General features: G+C 44.4%; 2 protein-coding genes across 5 annotated transcripts in view; one reads left to right on the top strand and one right to left on the bottom strand.

The window, feature by feature from the left end:
• Nucleotides 1–11,142, top strand: part of LOC311227421 (elongation factor 1-delta-like) — a 36,602-nt gene extending 25,460 nt beyond the window's left edge. For both annotated transcript variants that reach the window (XM_084313059.1, XM_084313060.1), the window contains 4 exons: nt 559–662; nt 3,414–3,617; nt 4,965–5,159; nt 11,017–11,142. In XM_084313059.1, coding sequence (XP_084169185.1) covers nt 559–662; nt 3,414–3,617; nt 4,965–5,159; nt 11,017–11,055 — 542 coding nt within the window. In that variant the 3' untranslated portion in view covers nt 11,056–11,142. The remainder of the gene's footprint in view (nt 1–558; nt 663–3,413; nt 3,618–4,964; nt 5,160–11,016) is intronic.
• Nucleotides 11,143–11,282: 140 nt separating this feature from the next.
• LOC311227420 (tripartite motif-containing protein 16-like) overlaps nt 11,283–24,163 on the bottom strand; it is a gene marked incomplete at its 5' end in the record, with an annotated part of 55,477 nt that continues 42,596 nt past the window's right edge. For all 3 annotated transcript variants that reach the window (XM_084313056.1, XM_084313057.1, XM_084313058.1), the window contains 4 exons: nt 11,283–11,845; nt 12,124–12,183; nt 19,376–19,426; nt 20,873–21,032. In XM_084313056.1, the coding sequence (XP_084169182.1) occupies nt 11,301–11,845; nt 12,124–12,183; nt 19,376–19,426; nt 20,873–21,032 (816 nt within the window). In that variant the 3' untranslated portion in view covers nt 11,283–11,300. The remainder of the gene's footprint in view (nt 11,846–12,123; nt 12,184–19,375; nt 19,427–20,872; nt 21,033–24,163) is intronic.

Here is a 24,163-nt window from a genome sequence, read left to right as displayed (position 1 = left end):
TATCACTCAATATATATACTGTACACATTTAATACTATAGACATGGGTATTTCGGCGTTGCAGCTGTAGAGGAAAACCAAAGTGAGTGTCCAGCATAAAGATCCGTAGAGGGGAGCATGTTCATTCATTCATTCAAACCTTTATTTATTCTCAAAGGACAATTGAGGTCACCCTCATTTTCAATGTCGTCGAGACTTAGTCATTTCAATGCATACATTTTCTTTTTACAATATAATAACTATCACCTTTCACACAAGCTAGGCTAACGTGCAGCCAGATAGCTTTCTATTGAACGCACAGAGAGGAAACTGGTACAGTATCTATCTTCTTGTCTCTCTCTGGAGAAGACGGTAAGCTAATTTCCCAAAATGTTGACGTGTTCCTTTTTAAAGAGGTGAGTTTTGAGGAGTTTCTTGAAGCAGTCCAGAGTTTGGCCATTGCGGAGTTCTGCGGGGAGGGAGTGGGAGCTGCCACGCTGAAAGCTCTGTCCCCAAAGGTCTGCGGTCTGGTTAGGAGAATGTGAACAAAGTAAATACTTGTGCGTTTGTGTGTTTTCAGTGGTGGAGGACATGAGGGCGACCATGCGCATGCTGGAGTCCAGAGTGTCGGTACTGGAGAAGACTCCCAGAACCTCTGCACCAGCAGCCGTCCCATGTTCCAGGGTGGGTCACTCGCACTCTTTCATTAGGGCATTATGTTCACATATCTGCCATGTTCCAGGGTGGGTCACTCACACTCTTTCATTAGGGCATTATGTTCACAGATCTGCCATGTTCCAGGGTGGGTCACTCACACTCTTTCATTAGGGCATTATGTTTACAGATCTGCCATGTTCCAGGGTGGGTCACTCGCACTCTTTCATTAGGGCATTATGTTCACAGATCTGCCATGTTCCAGGGTGGGTCACTCACACTCTTTCATTAGGGCATTATGTTCACAGATCTGCCATGTTCCAGGGTGGGTCACACCAGACTCTTTCATTAGGGCATTATGTTCACAGATCTGCCCCCACAGACTGCTGCTGAAGAGAATGTTCACTGGAAATATTCTCAGCACTTCTGTTTAAACCCAGTGGTGGAAAGTAACTCTGTATTTTTACTCAAGTACTGTACAATTCCAAGCTACTTGTACTTTGTGAGTATTTTCATTTGAGGGAACTTTATACTTTTACTCCACTACATTTCGAGGGAAATATTGTACTTTTTACATTTATCTGAACCATCAGTTACTGTAGTTACTTTGAAGCAGGGTTCGAAATTAACGGGGGCTTGGGGCATAATGCCCTTGAAAATGGACAAAATGCCCTCGAAAATCAGTTAAGGGGGGCACTTAATGCCCCCGACAGTTTACTAATTATATATATTTATCCGGTAATGGAGCGTCTGTGTATCGCGCAAATAAAAAAAATCATTTGGCGGAGCCGGTGTTCTGCACTGGCTGCAGGCAGCAGCAGCAGCACTGCAGCCAGCCAGGTGCTAGTCAGTTTGTGTAAAAATGGCACGCACAATATAAATCAATCTTCATTACGACTTTAAAAACATAGCCATTAACATTACATAGGCCTACACACATCTTGCCATAGCGTTAGCAGTTTGTACAATGTTTGTAGCTGTTAGCTAGCTAGCCCTTCACAACAACAGCTAACACCGTAGCTACTAGCTACTGTAGCAGAGGAGGAAATGGGAGTCTGAGAGGCGGGGTGTTTAAAGACAATGATAGGCGTTTATTTAACATCCAAGAAGGCTAACATACAACTGTGTTTTACTAACTCCAACCGGGACTATTGCCGCTTTCGCGCTGCTTGTTGATGTTATGAACTGCTCCTAACGTGACCGGAGCTGAAGGTGCCACACGCTAAAATGTCCGTGGGGACCCGGCGCCAACCCATAGATAGTTCCAACTCACCGAATTATGTAATCCACCACAGTTGCACTCAATATTTAAATAATGTTAGTCTAAATAAATGTAGACAAACATAATTTCAAGCAGAAAACGAATATTTCCATTAAGAACTGACAATCAGGGAATTTAAACATGGTTGACATTGTTTTTGTGTGTTTATATTAATTAAAGAAAGGAAAGTCTAGTGCTGGCTGAGCATATTGTTTGTTTGCACTAAGTTGATACTTTGACAAATGTAGCCTATATTTTTCAGTCAGTTCGGTCTTTGTGTGCCAAACATTATTTAAGGCTGTAAACACTGTAAACCTTTTATTTTATTTTTAATAAATGAGAAGCATGTTTAGATTTGAGTGTTACATTTTTTTTTAATAAAAATTAACGTATATCGAACTGAAAACCGTGACCCCAAAATCGTGATACGAACCAAACCGTCCATTTTGTGAACCGTCCCACCCCTACCGTTTATCATAAAAATTCAGTGCCCCCGAAATAAAAAAAAAAGCCCCCGAAAATCAATTAAGGGGGGCAAAAAAAGCCCTTGAAAAAAAATGTTAATTTCTAACCCTGCTTTGAAGAAAAGGATTTAGCATAGAAGACATAATATATACAACATCAAGAATGTATGAAGATTATATACTCTGACATTTGAAGCCAGTCAACTTTAACTGGACCACATATCACTTTAACATAACCTTTAATCAGCAGCATAACTGGACCACATATCAATTTAACATAACATTTAACCAGCAGCATAACTGGACCACATACCACTTTAACATACCATTTAACCAGCAGCATAACTGGACCACATACCACTTTAACATACCATTTAATCAAAGCAACATAACTGGACCACATACCACTTTAACACAATATTTAATCAAAGCAACATAACTGGACCACATACCACTTTAACATAGCATTTAATCAAAGCAACATAACTGGACCACATACCACTTTAACCTATAGAGGTCAATGGATAAACAAACATCATGTAGGATGTGCACTTTTATGTACATTCAATAGCAAATACTTCTCTTTTACTTAACCTGTTAAGCCCTAGCCCTATTTTCTGAAAATCCGCCTAAAATACACAAGTAAATGGAAGATTGCTCCACTTGTACAAGGTCCATTTGCATGTTCTTGGTATCTAGGGACATCTATGGATATGCTGTTTGACAGGATTGGGGTCTTTACTCTTGGCTAAAAAAAAAAAAAAAAAAAACGCCATATTAATCCATAGTCTGCAGACATGGATTTATTATGTGATGTCATTTTGGGTCTGGTACCGGACCCGTCTGGCTTAAGTAGAATTTGAATGGAGGACTTTTACTTTTACCAGAGTACTCATTTATCTGAGTATTTCTACTTTTAAGTAAAGGAACTGTGTACTTCTTTCACCACTGTGAGAAGAGCCAACATTCACATTGAGCTACTGTATCTCGGTACTGTTTTATGCCACGTTGGACCTTAACTCACCATATTCTCCTCGCTCCTCTCCTGCTGTGCAGTCTGTCCCCATCCAACAGGTGAAGGTAGTAAATGCTGATGATGACGACGATGACGATGATGATATTGACTTGTTTGGCAGCGACGAGGAAGAGGACGCAGAGGCTGAGCGGCTCAAGCAGGAGCGTATCGATGCGTACGCAGCCAAGAAGTCCAAGAAGCCTGCCCTCATTGCAAAGTCCTCCATCCTGTTGGATGTCAAGCCTGTATGTATACCACCCCTTCCCCCCACATACACACTTCTAACTAGGGATGCACTTTTTTTTTTTTTTTTATGTCAACGTTCACACGCACAATATATGCTTACTTGGGATTTGACTTGATTCAACAACAAAGCAGTCAGGGCAATGGCAAGCCGAAAACGGTCGAAAATGTGGTTATTTGAAGTTTGGATTTTTTATTTTTACAACTGAGGTAGGTTACATTTTTACATTTTTAGAGACTAAAGTACAGAAAAAAGGTACCGTTGGGTACCGGTATCGATTCAAATGTGAACGGTACCCATCCCTACTGACAAAGCACAATACCTGTTGGTTTTTAGTTCACTCATTGTTCAGGGAAACGCATTGTTAATGACATTGACGGATTGTGAATTTTGTGATTGACTCAAATTATATTTATTTGGAAAAATAAATATAGTCACTTTATTTGAAGAGTCAAAACTGTTCTCTTGGTTTTGTTGTTCATAGTAGTAACGCTCATGTCATGATAAATCTGGTTAGGTCAAAACTACAGGAATATACATAAAAAAAAATATATATATAATACAATAAATATATATATCTATCGGTTATCGGTATCGGCCTTCAGGAGCAGAAAGTTATCGATATTGGGGTCAAAAAATCAATATCGTGCACCCCTACTTCTAACTGTATTAACATGCCACGGTTTGTCTGGTGCCTCTCTCTTTCCTAGATCAAACCTATGGTCAAAAAGTGACTGCTTTTGCAGTTGTTGCCCCTCTTCCTCAATTTTATTAACCCTTTCACTACCACACTACAGAAGGTTAACCTTTCACTACCGCACTACAGAAGGTTAACCTTTCACTACCACACTACAGACAGTTAACCATCTTTAGTGGCAGTGAAAGGGTTAACCTTCTGTATCGTCACAGTGAAAGCCTTTTGGTTGTGTGGTAGTGAAAGGGTTCATCTGTTATAGGCGGTTAGGTTTAGGATGCGTTTGCCATCATGTAAGTGGTTTTTTCTCAATTTGTAGTATAATTTTGGAGTTCATAATACATCTAATAATAATAAATAATACATTTTATTTGGAGCCGCCTTTCAAGACACCCAAGGTCATCTTACAGGGCATAAAGACGTAACAAGTAAAAGAAAAAAATGGTGATCTTGGCTAAACAAACGGGAAGTATAAAACAGTGACACACACAGGGTACAGTTCTAGTGAATATGCCAGTTTGAAAAGATGGGTTTTTCGTTTTTTTGGAATTTGAACGTCGTCGACATGGAGTCAGACTGTTGGGACACGTAAGGGTAAGGGGGCAATAAATGATTTGGAGATGTCATGGAGCGTCTCCTTCCTCTCTCCTTCAGTGGGACGATGAGACGGACATGGTGAAGCTGGAGGAGTGCGTGCGCTCGGTGGTGGCCGACGGGCTGCTGTGGGGCGCCTCCAAGCTGCTCCCCGTGGGCTACGGCATCATGAAGCTGCAGATCAACTGCGTGGTGGAGGACGACAAGGTGGGGACGGACATGCTGGAGGAGGAGATCACCAACTTCGAGGACTATGTAAGTGACACAAGCAACACCTTCCACATCGAGGGGGGTTCACGTGCCTTCGAGCAACACTACTTTTATTGTCTTTTTATACCTATTCTTGTCTGCACTTAATGCATTGCTTTTATTCTGTCAACTGTATGCTAATTGTATGCCTGTTCATTTTATGCTATTTGCTGTGAAGCACTTTGAGCTGCAATCCATGTATGAAAGTTGCATTATAAATAAAGTTATTATCGAGCACAGGAACTAACGAACAAACAAACAATTTGCCTCGTTCATGTCGCCGTCATCTTGAATCGAAACGAGGCCGGGCGACGAGTGTAAATGGCAAAATATTAGGGATGTCCGATATTATCGGCCTACCGATATTGGCATTAAAATGTGATATCGGAAATTATCGGTATCTTGTTTTAAAAAAAATATATTTTTTATTTTTTACATTTATTTCACCTTTATTTACCCAGGCAAGTAAGAACAAATTCTGATTTTATTTATTGTCAAAAGTATGCATAATGTTGTGTTAATTCCATGACAAGATATATGTAATGTTATTACATGGCGTTTTAACATTAGCCAAAATGCTTGATTGTGATTGGTCAATAGCGCTCGGTTGCCCCCGACAGCGGTTAATTATTTCTTGATAACTGACCGCTGTCATGGGCAACGCGCAATAATGACCTGATACGGGAGCGCTATTGACCAATCACAATCAAGCATTTTGGTCGCAGTCACGAAAGCTAAGCATTACCATTATGCACAGCTGCACTACATCAGTGCAATCAGACCACACCTGCCAGCGATGACAGCGGAGCCACAGAACAGAACTGCGTCTGCATTTGATCTCGTCTTGTCGATGGTGTAAAATGAATTAAGCATTACCATTATGCACAGCTGCACTACATCAGTGCAATCAGACCACACACCTGCCAGCGATGACAGCGGAGCCACAGAACAGAACTGCGTCTGCATTTTATCTCGTCTTGTCGATGGTGTAAAATGAATTAAGCATTACCATTATGCACAGCTGCACTACATCAGTGCAATCAGACCACACACCTGCCAGCGATGACAGCGGAGCCACAGAACAGAACTGAGTCTGCATTTGATCTCGTCTTGTCGATGGTGTAAAATGAATTAGGTATATTGTTAGTAAGTTAGCCATGTAATAAGCGGGATAATGTATAGCTATATACTCTGTCATTGTCGCAAAATAATTGACCTTCACTGTATTTTCCAGAACTCGCGTCGGTCAATTATTTTGCGACAATGACCTCGTAGCTATACATTATCCCTTACTTAATTACCTGAAATTACCCTGCATATATCGGTATCGGAAATTAAGAGTTGGACAATATCGGTATATCGGTAAAAAAGCCAATATCGAGCATCCCTACTAAATATCTATCCGTTAACTTTTATCCCAGCGAATCTCTTAGTTAAGACATTCCTTTATTGATCCCCTTGGGGAAATTCAGGCATAATAGCAGCATGGGGGAGGGGAGGTACATGGTGATGGTAGAACACATGATTACAGGTCATAAAATTATAGTACAGTAGAAAAGTAAAAATTGTAATGGACAGTGTAAACAATATAATTAACTCTTGAGTATGTGCATATGAGCAAGTAGGGAGTGTAATTCAAGGTGCAGATGAGGGTCTGTATGCCCTATAAAGGCCCTATATTATATTTGCATTACTATAAATGTAGTTCCAATACACTATCTAAATATATACTAAGAGTAAGTAAGCATACACAGGTGCAGTATGCATAAGGTACGTATGGCGTGATTGATATGTTATACGTTTAGATGGGAGTCAGATACACTCGGTGATCAGACGTTCTTACATCATTATTGTGCAGAACTGTCATATTTGTAGGTTAACTCATCTTGTTACCTGCCAGGAAAGGCTTAGTTGTAACATTTCAGCGAAGCATAATGCCATCATCCGTGAGCTTCAGACAGAATGCTGTGATGCAGTGTTCCCTACTAGATGGATAGTCAGTCACAGGACTGATGGGATGGGCAGAGTCTAATAGTAAAGTTAAGCAAAAAAGCCATGTGAATAGAAATTATATTTGAGTGTTAAAAACAATGCAACGGTTAGAACATTTGATATTCAAACTTTATAGCCATATCATTGATCACAAACGGCAACCAATCAGAAGGTGGCAATTTGACGCAGGTGCCAAACAAAAACAAGAATACTTTTGTTCCAACAAAACAAGAGCAGTCTACCAAAGAGAATGTCGGAGGCTAATGGGACAAAGAGCAGAAGGATTGTGTACACTATCGTAAAGGCCTGTTCATCCTAATGTTAGAAAGAAATGAGATTCGAACCTCAGTGAGCCCTGCGGTTGATGGTTCTCTTTAGCTTTAGCCGTAGTGCACCAGACACTGTTCGTTAGATTAGACATTAACTAAATTAGGTAGGCTAATATGCACCCTAGTAGCCTACAACCAGTGTTAATTTTGGCAGCTATTTTGATTTTAGTTTTAGTCTTAGTCATGTGTCAAGTGCTCCTTTTTCGTTTATCATATTTAGTAATTTTCATTTATTTTTCGTTTAGTCAGTTTTAGTCAACTAAATGTCTGAGCATTTTAGTCTTAGGCCCCGTTTAGACGGAAACGCTAGCAGGTGAATCCGCAAAAATATTTTTTCGGATGTGCCTTTCGTTTATACGGAAACGGCGTTTTTACGGGGTGAAACCGCAAAAAAGTGAGACTACCTTCCAGGGTGGAATTCCTAGAAACGCAAAAGCTTTGCGCTCTCGTCTAAACTGTTAAAACGTATAAATCTGATAAAACGATGACGAAAGGGTTGTCACGGCTCTGGTCGCGCGTACTGCTTACGTCACAGGTAGCAGGTATGCGCCAGTAGCCGAGACGTAAACAAAGCAAGTATGTCTGACTTATATCAACGGAGATCACCTGAAGGCTACATTGGCAGTACTTTTAACCCTTTCACTGCCACACGACAGAAGGTTAACCCTTTACTATCACACAACCGGCTGTCGTGTGGCAGTGAAAGGGTTAAATACACAAGAATCTGTCCCGCGGCGTGAGTGGACCCACTGTCTGTGAGTGACTCTGCTTTGGTGCAATCACATTCCCCATCCACAGTCTGCGAATCAGAGGCAGAGTAGGGCGGGTCTTCACGGCACGTCATGTGACATATGCGCCAATCGTGTGACAGTGGGGCTCCGTCGTCTCGAGTCGTTACAGCGTCGTCTGCACGCAGAATTCCATCCCAAAACGCTCGTCTAAACGTAAAATTTAAAGTGAAACCGCAAGATGACTTTTGCGGTTTCTGTTCACAAAACGCTCGTCTAAACGGGGCCTTAGTCAGTTTGTCTCAATTTTGTCTTTTTTGTTTTCGTCTAGATTTAGTCGACGAAAACGGATGACATTTTTGTCTATTTTTAGTCAATGGAAAAAAACTTGTCAGAAGTCAGAAATAGTCAACATGGAACATATTCTGATTTAAATTGCGTATTTATTTTTAACCTAGGGGAATCTGAGTCTGCGGCACAAGTAATATACAGGAAGGGTGCACTCACTGTCGATCTGTGAATGGAGCAATAACTTAAGACATTATCTCTTGCCTTGCTCACCTGGCAGCGATTTATTTGAATGATAAATATTAAATAACACTCAGTAACAGCAGCCAGCGCAGTGTAACAACAACACTAACTAACGGGATACTGTCTGTTGTAAACAAACACAGTACAGTAGTAGTTGAGTAGATAATAGTAGTGTGTATAGTACACACAGTAGCAATCTGATTGCAATCTGCTTGCATAAACATATAAAATGATAAATCACATTTGAGGTTGGTGTGTAAAGTGCCAATATTATCATCTTACAGCGAAGATGAGAACACAACACAATATTATCATCTTGCGGCGAAGATGAGAACACAACACAATATTATCATCTTGCGGCGAAGATGAGAACACAACACAATATTATCATCTTGCGGCGAAGATGAGAACACAACATAATATTATCATCTTACAGCAAAGATGAGGACACAACACAATATTATCATCTTACAGCGAAGATGAGAACACAACACAATATTATCATCTTACAGCAAAGCGGTCACGTGGCTAGAGTAGCGTTAGCATCAGGGGGCTAGCTAGTAGCTAGCAAGCAAGCAAGTTACAACAGACGGGCTAATCCACCACAAATTCATATCATTCATGTCATATGGTGCTAATGCATTTTTACATTTACCTGGATTTCCTTGTGGAATGTCTTCAGATGGCGTTTGAGATTAGTGGTGTTTTTTCCCTTCATCCGATGACCACATTTCTCCCCGGCCTGAGCGGCCTCTCCTCGTGTTTAACTTTTTTCAACAATACATTGTCAGTCTTTCGAGCTCTATATATCTAAAGTATGCCCAGAGGTCTGGTCTTCGTTTTCTTCCAAGCCCATGGGATAATTGATCATTAACTTGAGACCCTGTTGCTGTTGGTTCGCGGTCGCCATTGTCTGACTGAGTGAGGGCCTGAGGGGGGCGGCTCAGCTCTTTGATAATGCAGTAATGCCACCTACTGGTCTTTCTACCTCCGTGCTTGTGCTGTGTCAGGGACAGAATGAAAGCCCCACGTGCCTGCGTCACCTGCCTGCTGCAGAGACTCACGTCACAGCCGGAAACGGAAATACTGAAATAATCATTCGAAAAGTTATAATTGACGTTACGTCTCGTTGTCGTCATGAAAAAAACCTTCGTTGACGAACATCTTTCGTCATCAATTTAGTCAACAAAATTAACACTGCCTACAACCTAATTATTAGTGCCGTCAGGCGATTAAAAAAATGTATCTAATTAATTACATGATTTGTAATTAATTAATCTAATTAATCGCATTTTAATCGCATAACCATTTTATGCCTGATATCCTATATTATATAATCATATTTCAAATTGCATGTGTCCGGATGGCAGAATTCAGTACTGTATCTACAAAACCTTCTGTTTAATCATCTTCCATCTATTAATTTGCTTAGATTTTTCAGGTCTGGTCAATTTGAGCATAGTGTTATTCACAGTCAAAGATAAAAAAATGTTTTTATTGATATTCTATTACAATTTACTCAAGCCTAGTAACAGACACTGTATTTCTGACACTGGGAATACATTCCCTGAGATCCATAGATGTCCCTAGAATCAGATACCAAGAACATGCAAATGGACCATATAAAAAAAAGTCTGTAATGTGTATTCTACGTTCTTATGGAATGAATGAGATAAAAAAAAAAAAAAAAAAAAAAAATATGGTAACTACGTCTATTCTGCATCGAACATTGTACATATGTCTAAACTGAACACTGTGACCTAATTTTTTTTTACTTCTAATTTTACTATGTTATTTTATTTCATACTTATCTTGTCTTGCACAGTCTCTGGAGCGCAACAGTAAGAAGCATTTTGTATAAAAGTATTCTGTACTTCTGTATGACAACTATTAAAGAAACTTGAAACTTGAACTCTACTGCGACACCTAGTGGCTGAATGTTATCTATAGCACCTTTTAATATGCACATTATATCACTGAAAGTAATCAGATATTTCCACATGCTCGAGATACTGTACAACTTGCACAAATCATTACCAAAAAGATTGATACATGCTGCAATAGAGGCCCAATGAGCTTCTTTGTAACAAATGATTCACAATAGACCACCGGGTATTGATAATAAAAAAATGGGTTTACTACATAAGCATAAATTATTTAGAAATACATTAGCGGATGAGCTAATAAAGTGAGATGATAAATTAGCAAACTGTATGACACAATATATAATGTTGACATTCAAATGAAAATAGACTGATCATTGGTGTTTTTCTGTAATTTCAGGTCCAAAGTGTGGATGTTGCTGCCTTCAACAAGATCTAAGCCCCCCCCTCCTTCCTCTCTACCAAAGTGTGATGACTGCTATCTGCTGGCACAGTTATTAATAAAATAATGAGCTTTGAGCACAAACACGTGTCCTTGTTTCGTTATTATAGATGAAATTGTGTTAAAGATGAAATAAACCTTTACGTGTATATTCAAGTACGGGAACAAAGTAGGAGAAATACCACTTAACCCTTTCACTACCACACTACATTTGTTTTGTGGCAGTGAAAGGGTTAACACCTTCAAGCCGGAGCTTTGTACGGGCACAGACTCAGGGTGGAGCCCAGCCCCACCCAGAACCCCGGGTAGAGGGGCTGGCTGAACGTCGTCTTCACCCTGTAAAGGAGCACCAGCGTGTCGGAGACACCGTAGAAGGCCAGCGTCCCGGCCCTGAAGTCCAGGTACACCCCTATCCTGCCGGGGCAGGGGGGCACGGCGGCCGCCGCCTCGCTGCACCTGCCGTGCCGGAAGGAGCAGGCAGAGTGGGAGCAGTCCAGGCTCCAGGACTTGACGTTGTGCCCCAGCTTGCACTCGCTGCCTCCTCCGCTCCGGCTCATGCCTCTGTAGCAGATCCCCACGGAGACGCCGGCGCTCCCGCTCCACTCCACCTCCCAGTAGCAGCGCCCGGCCACGCCCGCCCGGCACAGCACCTGGGCCCAGCTGGTGAAGCGGTCGGGGTGCTCCGGGCAGGGCTGGGGCTCCGACTGCGTGGTCACGCCTCTCAGGCTTTCGGAGAGGCTCAGGTAGGGGTTGGCCGTGTTGGGGTCCAGTGTGAGGTCATTGTGATCTGAGGTAACGTTAACATTTAGTCATTTAGCTGAACGCTATTATCAAAAGCGACTTACGGGTTCTGTAAGACAAGTCAGCAGGAAGGGTACAACTCTTACAGCTGAGTAACAATGATCATCAAACAGTGCTGAAACCTGGGTGCTGCAGTGTTGAGTACATTGTAATGACATTGGTATAGTAGGAAGAGTGCATTAGTATAAGAAGGTTAATGTTAACTAATTGTAATTTTTACGACAGAAGACTAAAAGATCAATACATTTTATGAAATGTACTCACAATGTAGAAGCTCAGCTCTTGTCCTCGGCTCTGAGCTGGATGATATCTCTGGATCTTTTACTAGGATGGAGAGATTTAGGGGGACGACGGATGAGTGTTCCATGACGTGATTTCTGTTGCATTATGCATTTTCAAAAATATTTTCAAGGTGGTTGTAGGCTGTGATTCTAAATGTAAATATATACAGTAGCTTTTTTTTTTACAAGAACATTTTCAACCTAAATGGTCAAGTCAAGAGTTTTATTTGTCACGGCATACGGATATACAATGAAATGCGGGTGGTCTTGCCCGCAACGATGTGCAATTGGTACAACATATAATAGAATCCAATACAAAAAAGTGTGCAATAAAATTGTGCAATAACAGGTAGCAGGTAACAATACATTTGTGCAATAACGGGTAACAGTTAACAGTAGTAGTAATAGTAGTGCAATACACTGTTACTGTTGCTAATACTAATTTAAAGTGGCCTTTCCTTTTGGCAATAAGTGAGGGTGCGTGCGGCTTGAGTGTGTGCCCGCTCATGCTAAAGTGTTACAGTGGTACTCAATGTTCATTGTTCAGGACTCTGATGGCCTGGGGGAAGAAGCTGAGCCTAAGCCTCTCTGTCCTAGTAGCTGGGGTTCGCAGGCGTCTGCCTGACCTCAGCAGCTGGAACAGGCTGTTATTGGGGTGGTGAGGGTCTTTCATTATCCTGCAGGCTCTGGATTTGCACCTCTTGTTGTATAGAACCTGCAGGGGAGGTAGTGCAATACCCGTGGTACGCTCGGCTGAGCGCACCACTCTCTGTAGGGCCTTCTTGTCTTGTGCCGTGCTGTTTCCATACCAGGCAGTGATGTTTCCAGTCAAGATGCTCTCTACAGCTCCTGAGTAGAAGGACTGGAGTATCTTCCCCGATACTCTGAACTTCCTTAACTGTCTCAGGTGGTAGAGGCGCTGTTTCGCCTTCTTTACTACTGTGTCTATGTGTGTTGACCATGTCAGGTCCTCTGAGATGTGGACCCCCAGGTACTTAAAGCTGCTCACCCTGTCCACGGTAGCCCCGTTAATCATCAGTGGTGTGTGTGTCTCCTGCTGTCCTCTCCTATAATCCACGATCAGCTCCTTGGTTTTACCAATGTTCAGGAGCAGGCTGTTGTCCTGGCACCAGCGTTCCAGTACCTCAACCTCCTCCCGGTAGGCCTTCTCGTCGTTGTCCGAGATCAGCCCCACCACCACGTGTCGTCTGCGAACTTCACTATGGAGTTGGAGCTGAACTTGGCCACACAGTCGTGTGTGTAGAGTGAGTACAGCAGGGGGCTTAGAACACAGCCCTGGGGGGACCCGATGCTCAGGGTGATGGTGTTGGAGGTCTGACCCCCCACCCTGACCGCCTGGGGTCTTTCACTCAGAAAGTCCAGTACCCAGGCGCTCAGGGCGGAGCTCAGACCCAGCTCGATCAGCTTGTCCACCAGTCTGGTGGGGACTATGGTGTTGAACGCTGAGCTGTAGTCAATGAACAACAGTCTCACATAGCCCCCCTTCTGACGGTCAAGGTGGGAGAGGGTGCTGTGCAGTACCTGGGAGACCGCGTCGTCAGTGGACCCGTTTGTCCTGTATGCAAATTGCATAGGGTCCATATCACTGGGGAGGGAGGCACAAATGTGGTCCTTGACCAGCCTCTCAAAACATTTCATGACCACAGAGGTGAGTGCCACCGGTCTGTAGTCATTTGGACATGTTGGGGAGGGTTTCTTCGGTACAGGGATGATGGTAGACATCTTGAAGCAGGCAGGGACCACCGACTCCGCCAGGGATTGATTAAATATGGCGGTGAACACCGGGGCAAGCTGGTTGGCACAGGACTTAAGTATGCGTCCTGTTATACCATCTGGGCCAGCAGCCTTCCTGGTGTTCACCTGCATAAATGCTCTTCTCACACTGTGTACAGTCAATGAGAGAGCGTCCCCCCCCCCCCCCCCCCCCCGCGGATGCCCCCCCCCCCCCCCCCTCCACAACAGCCGGCGCACCAGTGACGTCACTAGCCGTTGGGCTAGCAGTGCCACTGTTTGCACCAAACCGTGCATAGAAGGTGTTGAGCTGGTCCGCAAGGGAGGCGTCGCCGCTCCCCATTGAGGGGGCGCTGACTTTGTAGTCAGTTATAGCCCTCGGTCCCTGCCATAAGCCTCTTGTGTCATTCTGTGCCTCCATCTTGTCGGCATACGTCCTCTTAGAAAGTTTGACAGCCTTGCGCAGAGTGTAGATGTCTTGTACTCTTCCATGTTTCCTGACTCTCTGCCCCGGTTATAAGCAGTGGTGCGAGAGTTCAGGGCTGCTCTGATGGTACTGTCCACCCATGGTTTCTGGTTTGGGAACACCCTCGCCTTCTTTGTGGGGACGATACTATCAGCCAGTGTTGTTATGAATGACACTACAGCGTCTGTGAAATCGCTGACGTCACTGTTACTCCTCCTGAACATTCCCCAGTCGGCGTCATCTAGTGCGTCCTGAAACGTGGCCTCTGATTGGTCGTCCCATTTTTGTACCTCACGTGACACGACGGCGTCACGTGATCTCTGTTTATACGCTGGGACCAAAAAGATGGCGGCATGATCCGACGTGTTTGTTGCTCCCGCTAATGGTGGAGCCGGTACAGCCTTGTATCCGGCTCTGAACGGGGTGTAGCAGTGGTCGAGTGTATTTCCTCCCCTTGTGGAGCAGACGATGTGCTGGAAGAAAGACGGCATGACTTTCTTCAGATTCGCCTGATTGAAGTCCCCGGCTACGATCATGGCTGCGTCCGGATGCTTGATCTGGTGCGCGTTCAGATGGTCGTGTAGTTCCCCTAGCGCCCTGTCGACATTCGCCTGGGGGTGGATGTACACTGCAGTCATGATCACTGCAGTGAATTCGCGCGGAAGATGGAACGGACGACATTGGATCGTGAGGTGTTCCATGTCGGGAGAGCATGAACGGGAGAGTATCTTCACTTCCCCGGGGCTAGTCCAGCCGTTGTTGGTCATAAGGCATAGCCCCCCGCCGATGCTCTTCCCGGAGGCTTCTGTACGATCCGCTCTGAAGATGGTGAAGGAGTCGGAGGGAGAGATGCTGTGATCGGGAGTCACTGGTTTCAGCCAGGTCTCGGTGAAGCACAGGATATTGCATTCCCTCATCTCTCGCTGGAATCGGACCCGCGCACGTAAATCATCCATCTTACTCTCTAGCGAACGGGCATTCGCTAGGAAGATAGATGGAATAGCCGGACGGTAAGCAGATTTCCTTAATCTTAATCTGATCCCGCTCCTCTTCCCCCTGTGTTTTTTCTTTGTCTTGCGTCCGTCTTTGTCTCCCGCGTTGTCTTTGTCCCGCCTGATCTCCGTTGGCCATTCTTGGCATGATAAAGTGTCTCTAAACTCCCCTTTGAGTCCGGAGTTTAGGTCAATAAGTGACTGGCGGTCGTATGACGTCCCCGCCAGTGATGCTTCGATAAAAAAAGTAGTAAAAACAAACATAATAACTATAAATGTGCACATTCGTTGCTGAGCAAAACCCATGGCGACTGACTCGGGGTCGCGCCAAGTAAGAATGGTGGCCTGCTAGATGAGTATTATCCACCTTGGGATTTAAATAGTTTCTAGGGCAAAACCTCATTCAAACAAGGCTGTTCCTGGGTGCTTGAAGCCTTTTTACAACACATCCGCGTTTCCGGGTTCCCGTTTTGCGCTCCGATTGGCCAGGTCATGTGACATGAGCGCCAATCGTGGGACGGCAAGTTTCTACACTGGTTAAGCTTAGGCACTCTTCGAAGTTGGTTAAGGTTAGAGTTTGTCTTAGAGCGTGACTGCAAGTTCTTTCGCCGGTTAAGCTTAGGCACTCTTTCGAAGTTGGTTAAGGTTAGAGTTTGTCTTAGAGCATGGCGATAGAACGCCAGGTAGTTTGCACACTGTTCGACGCGGAAATGGGCAAACACGCTATTGGGCGCACATGTCACATGACCTGGCCAATCAGCGCACCGGAAACGCGGATACGTTGTAAAAAGGCTACACGCTTCCTGGGTCCACTCAGGGCTAATATAACAAGACTTTCTGGGTCCACTCAGGGCTAATATAACAAGGCTGTTCCTGGGTCCACTTAGGGATAATATATCAGGCTAAGTCACCCAATGGGAGATAGCGGTATATGCTGCACTGGGAGTGGAATGGAAATGCTGGCACTTTAGCTGTCCATGTGTTCTACCCCAATTTATCAAAGGATATGACACAAAATTAAGAGTATACTAGTGACGTCTCCATTTACTCTCCTTGGGTCCACTTCCTGGAGTTGACCAAGAAGACTGAAAGAACGAAGGGTCATCACGTCACAATACCAGTGTTCTATGCTCTGCTTGGTGCCAGTGCTATTGAAGCCTGTATTGATTTAATTGATTGATTGAAAATGTTATTAATAGATTGCAGAATGGGTACAATACAGTACAGCTCAATACACACAATTGTTTGGATGCAGACCAGAGAAAGACATTCGTCTTGTTTACATCAGGGTCCCCCATTTTCAATTCATCATAACATATATGACAAACATGACATACAGAGACAATACTGCTACATCTATACATTTATGGCATACCAGATTTACAAATACAGTATTGTTTGTGATACAAAAAGAGTCTAAAAAAAAGAGTATATACATTTGACGAAGAAACTACATTGGAGGAGGTTGGGTAGGTGGGGTGGAGGGGGTAAATAAAAAAAATATACAAACATCTAAAGAAATATACATCAACCAATATATAAAATGTTAGCTAGTTAACAATGCAACAAATTGGCGATGAGTATGACATCCAAGATAATAAGTTGTCTAAACCCTTTGCACTACACAGTGACGTGATGACCCTTCCTTCCTTTATAGTTTCCTTGGGAGTTTACAAATACGCTCTATAGATCTGTTCGCTGTAGACGTCAGACTCTGTGTGCACGCGCATCAGTGGAGCAAAATGAACGTAAATCCTGGTCAGAACAGCAGGGCAGACTGATCTGTGATAAGGAGCTATACAGCACTGCCAGAGCCAACCTGAAGCGAGGTATCAAGAGGTCCAAGGCCAACTACAAGGGGAAGATCGAGGATTGCTTCCAGAGCAACAACACCAGACAGGTATGGCAGGGGGTCCAACAGATGACCAACTACAAACCCAGCCACTCCTCAGCCAATGAGGGTGACCCTCAGCTGGCAGATGAGCTGAACTCCTTCTTCGCACGATTCGAGGCGAGGCCGACGAAAACATCCACACTGCACATCAACGCCACCCCCGAGGCGGTGCCGACAGAAGCAGCCTCACCACACTTACCAGTCCTCAGCAGCATCATCCTCACGGAGCACGAGGTGAGACGCACACTGAAGGGAGTGAACCCTAGGAAAGCGGCAGGGCCGGACGGTGTCGTTGGACGGGTGCTGAAAGACTGCGCTGACCAGCTGATGGGGGTCTTCACTAAGATCTTCAACCAGTCCCTGTCCCAGGCCACCGTCCCACCCTGCCTGAAAACCTCCATAATCATCCGGGTCCCAAAGAAGAACTCCATCAGTTGCCTGAACGACTACCGTCCAGTCGCACTCGCCTCCCTACCCATGAAGGTCTTTGAAAAGACACTCAAGCCCCACATCATCTCTAGCCTCCCACCCGGACTAGACCCCCACCAGTTTGCATACAGAGCCAACAGGTTCACGGAGGATGCCATCGCCACAACTCTCCACTCTACCCTGTCCCATCTGGAGAGAGCGGGAGGCTATGCACGGCTGCTCTTCGTGGACTTTAGCTCTGCATTCAATACCATCCTGCCTGACAGACTAGTGCCCAAACTCATGGATCTTGGACTAAACCATCCCCTCTGCCAGTGGTCCAAGGACTTCCTGTCTGACCGCCCCCAGAGGGTCAGGATAGGCCCCCACACCTCCACAGCCATCAGCACCGGATCCCCCCAGGGCTGCGTGCTGAGTCCCCTTTTTTACTCTATTTACACCCACGACTTCACCGCAGTCCACCCCAGCAACACCATCATCAAGTTCGCTGACGACACCACCGTGGTGGGCTGCATCTCAAAAGGCGACGAGGCCGCGTACCGCGATGCGGTAGAGCAGCTGTCAGCCCTGTGCAAAATCAACAACCTGCAGCTGAATAAGCTAAAAACCCAGGAGATGATTGTGGACTACAGGAGGAAGAAGACCGACATACAGCCCCTGTACATCGACGGGGGATGCGTGGAGAGAGTCTCGGTCATCAAATTCCTGGGCGTCCACCTGGAGGATGACCTGACCTGGAGAACCAACACCAAGGCGATTGTGCAAAAGGCACAACAGAGTACTTCCTGAGAATACTGAGGAATTACCACCTCAGACAAGACCTGCTTGTGTCCTTTTACCGCTGCTCCGTGGAAAGCATCCTCACCTACTGCATCAACGTGTGGTTCCTCAGCTGCACAGCCGCAGAGAGGAAGGCGCTCCAGAGGGTCGTCAACTCGGCCCAGAAAAGCAGTCAAAATACTGAAAGACCCACACCACCCGGGCAACAAACACCTCGTACGGCTGCGCTCGGGCAGGCGTTTCAGCGTCATGCCCACCTGGACTAACAGACTGAAGTTTAGTTTTTATCCCAGGGCCATATGTGCACTAGACTCAGCTAAAATTTAAAACAACAATCTCCCCTGCACCCCCCCCCCCCACACACACAACACTAAGGGATAGTGCAATTATCTTTTACACCCCCCTGTTTATGTTTATGTTATGTCTATTTATGCCTTACTCTTGTTTTTATATTTAATACTGTGTTTAGGACTGTGTTTTTATGATCTAGGACTGTGTGACGGCTAGCACCTAGGGCTGCATTTTAAATTTCGTTGTAACACTGTTACAATGACAATAAAGATCATTCTATTCTATTCTATTCTATTCTAATATATTTGCATTTGTTAGCCATGCTAGCGATCTAAACAATCAATCCATGCCCAAGCTAGATATGTAAAATGTGAAAAGACTCCTGATTTGGCTAAATTACTTCCAGCCGTTTTCGTTTGAAACAACTTTTAGTCAGGGGAGTGTCATGGTTTCGCCATAGAGCCCCGTAGTATCTTTTAACGCAGCAGCTTGCGCAGGTCCGGGGCAACTTAGTCATGTGACTCGGTTGGTATTGCTGATTGCCTCGAACATGGTATGTTTGTAAACAGCGAACAGGTCCATCGAGGTGAGACAGAAGCTTTAGTCTAACCATCTCTTTGGACCCAATTACCTTTAGGATATTTTGCAGAGGTACTTCGACTGGTTTCCTTCAATGAAATCACTAGAAATCAAGAAAATGTACCATATTAATAAAAAAAAAATATATAATTTAAACATACTACCAAGAGAAGACATTGCATTTCAATATGTGGAGTGAAACTGTGGAACAGTCTGAATGTTGTGCTTAACACATTCAGGGCCAGACCCGAGATATCTCGGGTTAACTCGCCATGCTCTGGGCGCCAAACCCGAGAAATCCCAGGTTTTAATCGTTATTTCTTTTATTAGCTATATCCATACATTTGTTCATCCATCCAGCATGATGTTATCATTGGGAATGGGTCTGAGCTCGCAAAGGGCAAATACCGCTGCCTAACGCCTCCCGGCTGGTATTGCACATCATTGTAATCCCTCTGGCTGGGGCTGTGCATCGATCTAAGAAGTCCGGTTCAGGTTTTACTTCTCGGGCATGCAGTATCGTTATAACAGATGGACCGGGGACACTCGGAGCAGTGTGGATTATGTGTTTTGGACATATAACGTTGGATCAATAAACGCAATCAATATTTGGAATGGCAATCAGGTTTTGGATTAATCTTTTTGCACTACATCAGATGTGAGGTAAGGAGTCTATGTTACGAATCTTGGGTTAATCCGATGTTTCTTTCACCGCCATCAGAGCGTGTGTGTGTGTGGTTCGTGCCGACCAAAGTACGGAGAAGCGATTTTTCAGACCCTGCTTCTGTTCGTGCATGATGACACATATAATATCGATAATCTAGCGTTTATTTGAAAACGATTCATAAATCAAGCGACAAATGGCACGCCTTCTAAGGAAATACATTGAAGCTCGATTTGCTGGAGTTTATTGAGATTAGACAGAACGCTCTAGAAATATATTCATATTAATCACGGTATAAAACGGAAATGTATGTATGAAAAAGTTATCTGTTTCGTGCATGTTGACTGGAAGCAACTCACTGACGATCAACATGTTATTTAGATCTATTTCTATTATATTTCATATATTTTAAGCACTCGCAAGTAAAGCTATCTTTACATTGGATAAAGCACTGGCGCTAAAGGGCCATCAGCGCCCTCTGCTGTTGGCCCCCAATGAGTTAAGGCAAGCAATGTCCATATATAATAGAAAAACAGTTATAAAGAAATTATGTTCACGAGGTACAGGGATGAGGAAGGGATTTGACATGCACAGGTGTTTACATTTTTATTTGATTTTCTTCATGTTTAAATTTGTTTTGTAAGGATTTCAATCAGTAAGGAATTACATTCATTTTGAGTAGTGGAAAAGGGGTAGGATTAAATAAGTGTATACTTCTTCCTACTCCTTGTCGAACATGTAAATTGAGTTTTTTTTTTTATTTAAATTTTTTTCATTGCCAGAGATAAATGATTTATTTTGTTTTATTTACATGTTCGAAATAAAGATTAAAATATAATTATTATTTTAAAAATATTTTTGATGTCCATTTTGGAGAAGACGTACCCTTGTCAGAGACCCTCAGGAGCTCCTTCTCGCACCAGTCCTCCAGCCGGTCCTTCAGGTCGGCCAGGCCGTCTCTCATGGTCCGGTACATCACGTAAGGAAGCACGTCGGTGCTGGGCAGCTCTGCGGTCTTGGTAGGGAAATGGAGGGACTTGCACTTCTACAATGCAATACAAACAAGGATTTGCACTTAATTCATACCTCATTTGCAATGTCTCTACTACTATGCACTCAACACTGCAGCACCCAAGTCTCAGCACTGTTTGATGAACATTGTTACTCAGCTGTAAGAGTTGTACCCTTCCTGCTGACCTGTTGTACAGAACTTGTAAGTTGCTTTGGATAAGAGTCAGCTAAATGACTGAATGTAAATGTAATCACAGCAGAAGGGAATAGTTTCCAAATTCACTTCCATCAGCTCAGGACGTTGACCTAAATGTCTTACAACATCAACAGCTCTACAAAGACGCCCTCAACTCTGCACGCTCCTCCCACTACTCCGCTATCATACAGTCTGGCAGCAACAACCCCAGGACTCTGTTTTCCACCATCAACACACTTCTTAAACCCTCTGACACAATCTCCTGTTCCTTCACTGTCAGTAAATGTGTCTCCTATCTGTCACATCAACAAACAAAAATTGACAAAATCCACACCCAACTAACAATTGCCTCCGCCAACACTATCTCCCCTCCGGATTCAACCCCCCCTCCACCGCCCAACCCCCCTTTTACATCCTTCACTGAAATCACCGCATCGGACCTATCCTCTATTCTCTCTACAATGAAAACTTCAACCTGCATCCTGGACCCTATCCCCTCCATCCTAGTCAAGGCTTGTCTCCCTGCCCTTTCTCCCCTAATCACCTCCATCGTAAACTCCTCTCTGACCACTGGCCTATTTCCCCCCGCCCTCAAAATTGCTTCCGTCACCCCCTTACTAAAAAAACCCGGTCTCAACCCTGAAACCCTTGATAATTTCCGCCCCATTTCCAACCTCCCCTTCCTCTCAAAAATAATTGAGCGAGCCATTGCCTCCCAATTAAAATCCTACCTCGACAACAATAACCTTTACGATACATTTCAATCCGGATTCCGCACCAAACACAGCACCGAAACTGCTCTTCTAAAGGTCACCAACGACATACTCCTCTCTGCCGACTCTGGTTCCCTCTCCATCCTCATTCTCCTAGACCTCAGCGCTGCTTTTGACACCATCAGTCACCCCATCCTCATCACTCGTCTCCAGTCCTCCGTTGGCATCTCCGGAATCCCCCACACCTTGCTCCAATCATACCTCTCACACAGGCACCAATTCATCTCTATCAACAACTGCAAATCCCCCACTGCCCCCATCACTCATGGTGTCCCCCAAGGCTCAGTACTTGGTCCCCTGCTCTTCATCCTCTACATCCTTCCACTTGGTCTGATTCTCCGCCAACATGGCCTGCGTTTTCACTGTTATGCAGATGACACTCAGCTCTACCTCTCCACCAAGACTATCACTCCAGCCACTCTCTCCACCCTCAGCACCTGCCTCACAGACATCAAAACATGGATGCAAAATAACTTTCTTAAACTAAACTGCAATAAATCAGAAATCATCATTATCGGTCCAAAATCCCTCACCAGCCACACCCAGGATTTCACCCTAAATATTGATGGTACCATTGTCACCCCCTCCACTCACGTCCGTAACCTTGGCATCATCCTGGACTCCACCCTTTCTTTCCTCCCCCATGTGAACCACATAACCAAATCGGCCTTCTATCACCTCCGGAACATTGCTCGTCTTCGCCCGTCCCTATCACTCTCCGCTGCTGAAACACTGGTTCATGCATTCATATCATCAAGACTAGATTACTGCAACAGCATCCTCTACGGCTCACCAAACACTATTCTCAATAAACTCCAATATGTCCAAAACTCTGCTGCCCGCATACTCACCTCCCCCCGTCGCTCTGATCACATCACCCCTGTCCTCCACGACCTCCACTGGCTTCCAATCAAATACAGGATACATTTTAAAATACTCATCACATTTAATGCCCTCAACAACCTTGCCCCTCCCTACCTGTCCGACCTCCTTCACCGTCACACGCCCACCCGTCGCCTTAGGTCTGCAGATGCCAACCTCCTAACACCTCCCACGACCAAGCTCCGGACCTGGGGCGACAGGGCCTTTGCTGCTGCTGCCCCCTCCCTCTGGAATGCCCTCCCCAGCCATATCCGTGATGCAAACACCCTGACATCTTTTAAATCAGCACTCAAAACTCACCTTTTCAATCTTGCTTTTGACCTCTAATTCTCTCGGTTTTATTTTATTTTGTCATGTATTATTTTTGTTCCGTTTTGTTCTGTTTTTTGTTTTGCCATAGTTTGTCTCTCCTGCCCATGTAAAGCGTCTTTGAGCACCTGGAAAAGCGCTATATAAAATAGATGTATTATTACTTTATTTGCTAAACCCACAGATAAACGTAATAAGACCTGTTCGCTGTTTACAAACATACCGTGTTCGAGCCAATCAGCAATACCAACTGAGTCACGTGACTAAGCTGCCCACTACCTGCTCTAAAAAAGTACAACAGGGCTCTATGAAGAAACCATGACACTCCCCTGACTAAAAGTTGTTTCAAACGAAAAAGGCTGAATGGCATTTTTCCAAATCAGCAGGGCTGTGAGTGAGTCTTTCACCTTTTACATATCTACTGTAGCTTTGGCATGGATTGATTGTTTAGATCGCTCATAAAAATAGGGAAACAATGTCCAGGCACGCACTCCAGGTTTTTCCAAATTTATTGGCAGCCTGTAATCATGACGTTTCGGTGTGAACACACCTTCAGAATGGCTTGCAAGCCATTGTTTCCCTATTTTTATGTATGATATCAAAGGTTACAGCACCCAGTGTCAAGTCTAGTGAGGTGAGCGCGTTCTACTACTTTTTTCACTTGTTTAGATCGCTAGCATGGCTAACAAATGCAAATATATTGTAGTCTGCCCCATTGCTCTGACCAGGATTGCGTTCCTTTTGCCTGACACACTGAGTCTGACGTATAGACCACTGCACTTTCGCGTTACATTGAGCTCATGGGAGAGAGCGGGGGAGAAAATGAATGAATGTGGATGAGAGCCTTGACATTAAGTGGTTGTAGCTACAGCTGTGGGGGTGCTGGAGACATGATCCAATAGACTTTTATACGCCCGAGTCTCCTGAACACGGAGAGACCAATCCCAAGTCAATCGGCACTTTCTCGACCGAGCTATAGTCACTTTTCCACACCTACTCCCGAAC

Source organism: Notolepis coatsorum (assembly GCF_963971535.1).
Source record: "Notolepis coatsorum genome assembly, chromosome: 4".
Taxonomy (NCBI): Eukaryota; Metazoa; Chordata; class Actinopteri; order Aulopiformes; family Paralepididae; genus Notolepis; species Notolepis coatsorum.
This window is presented reverse-complemented; position numbering and strand designations above follow the sequence as displayed.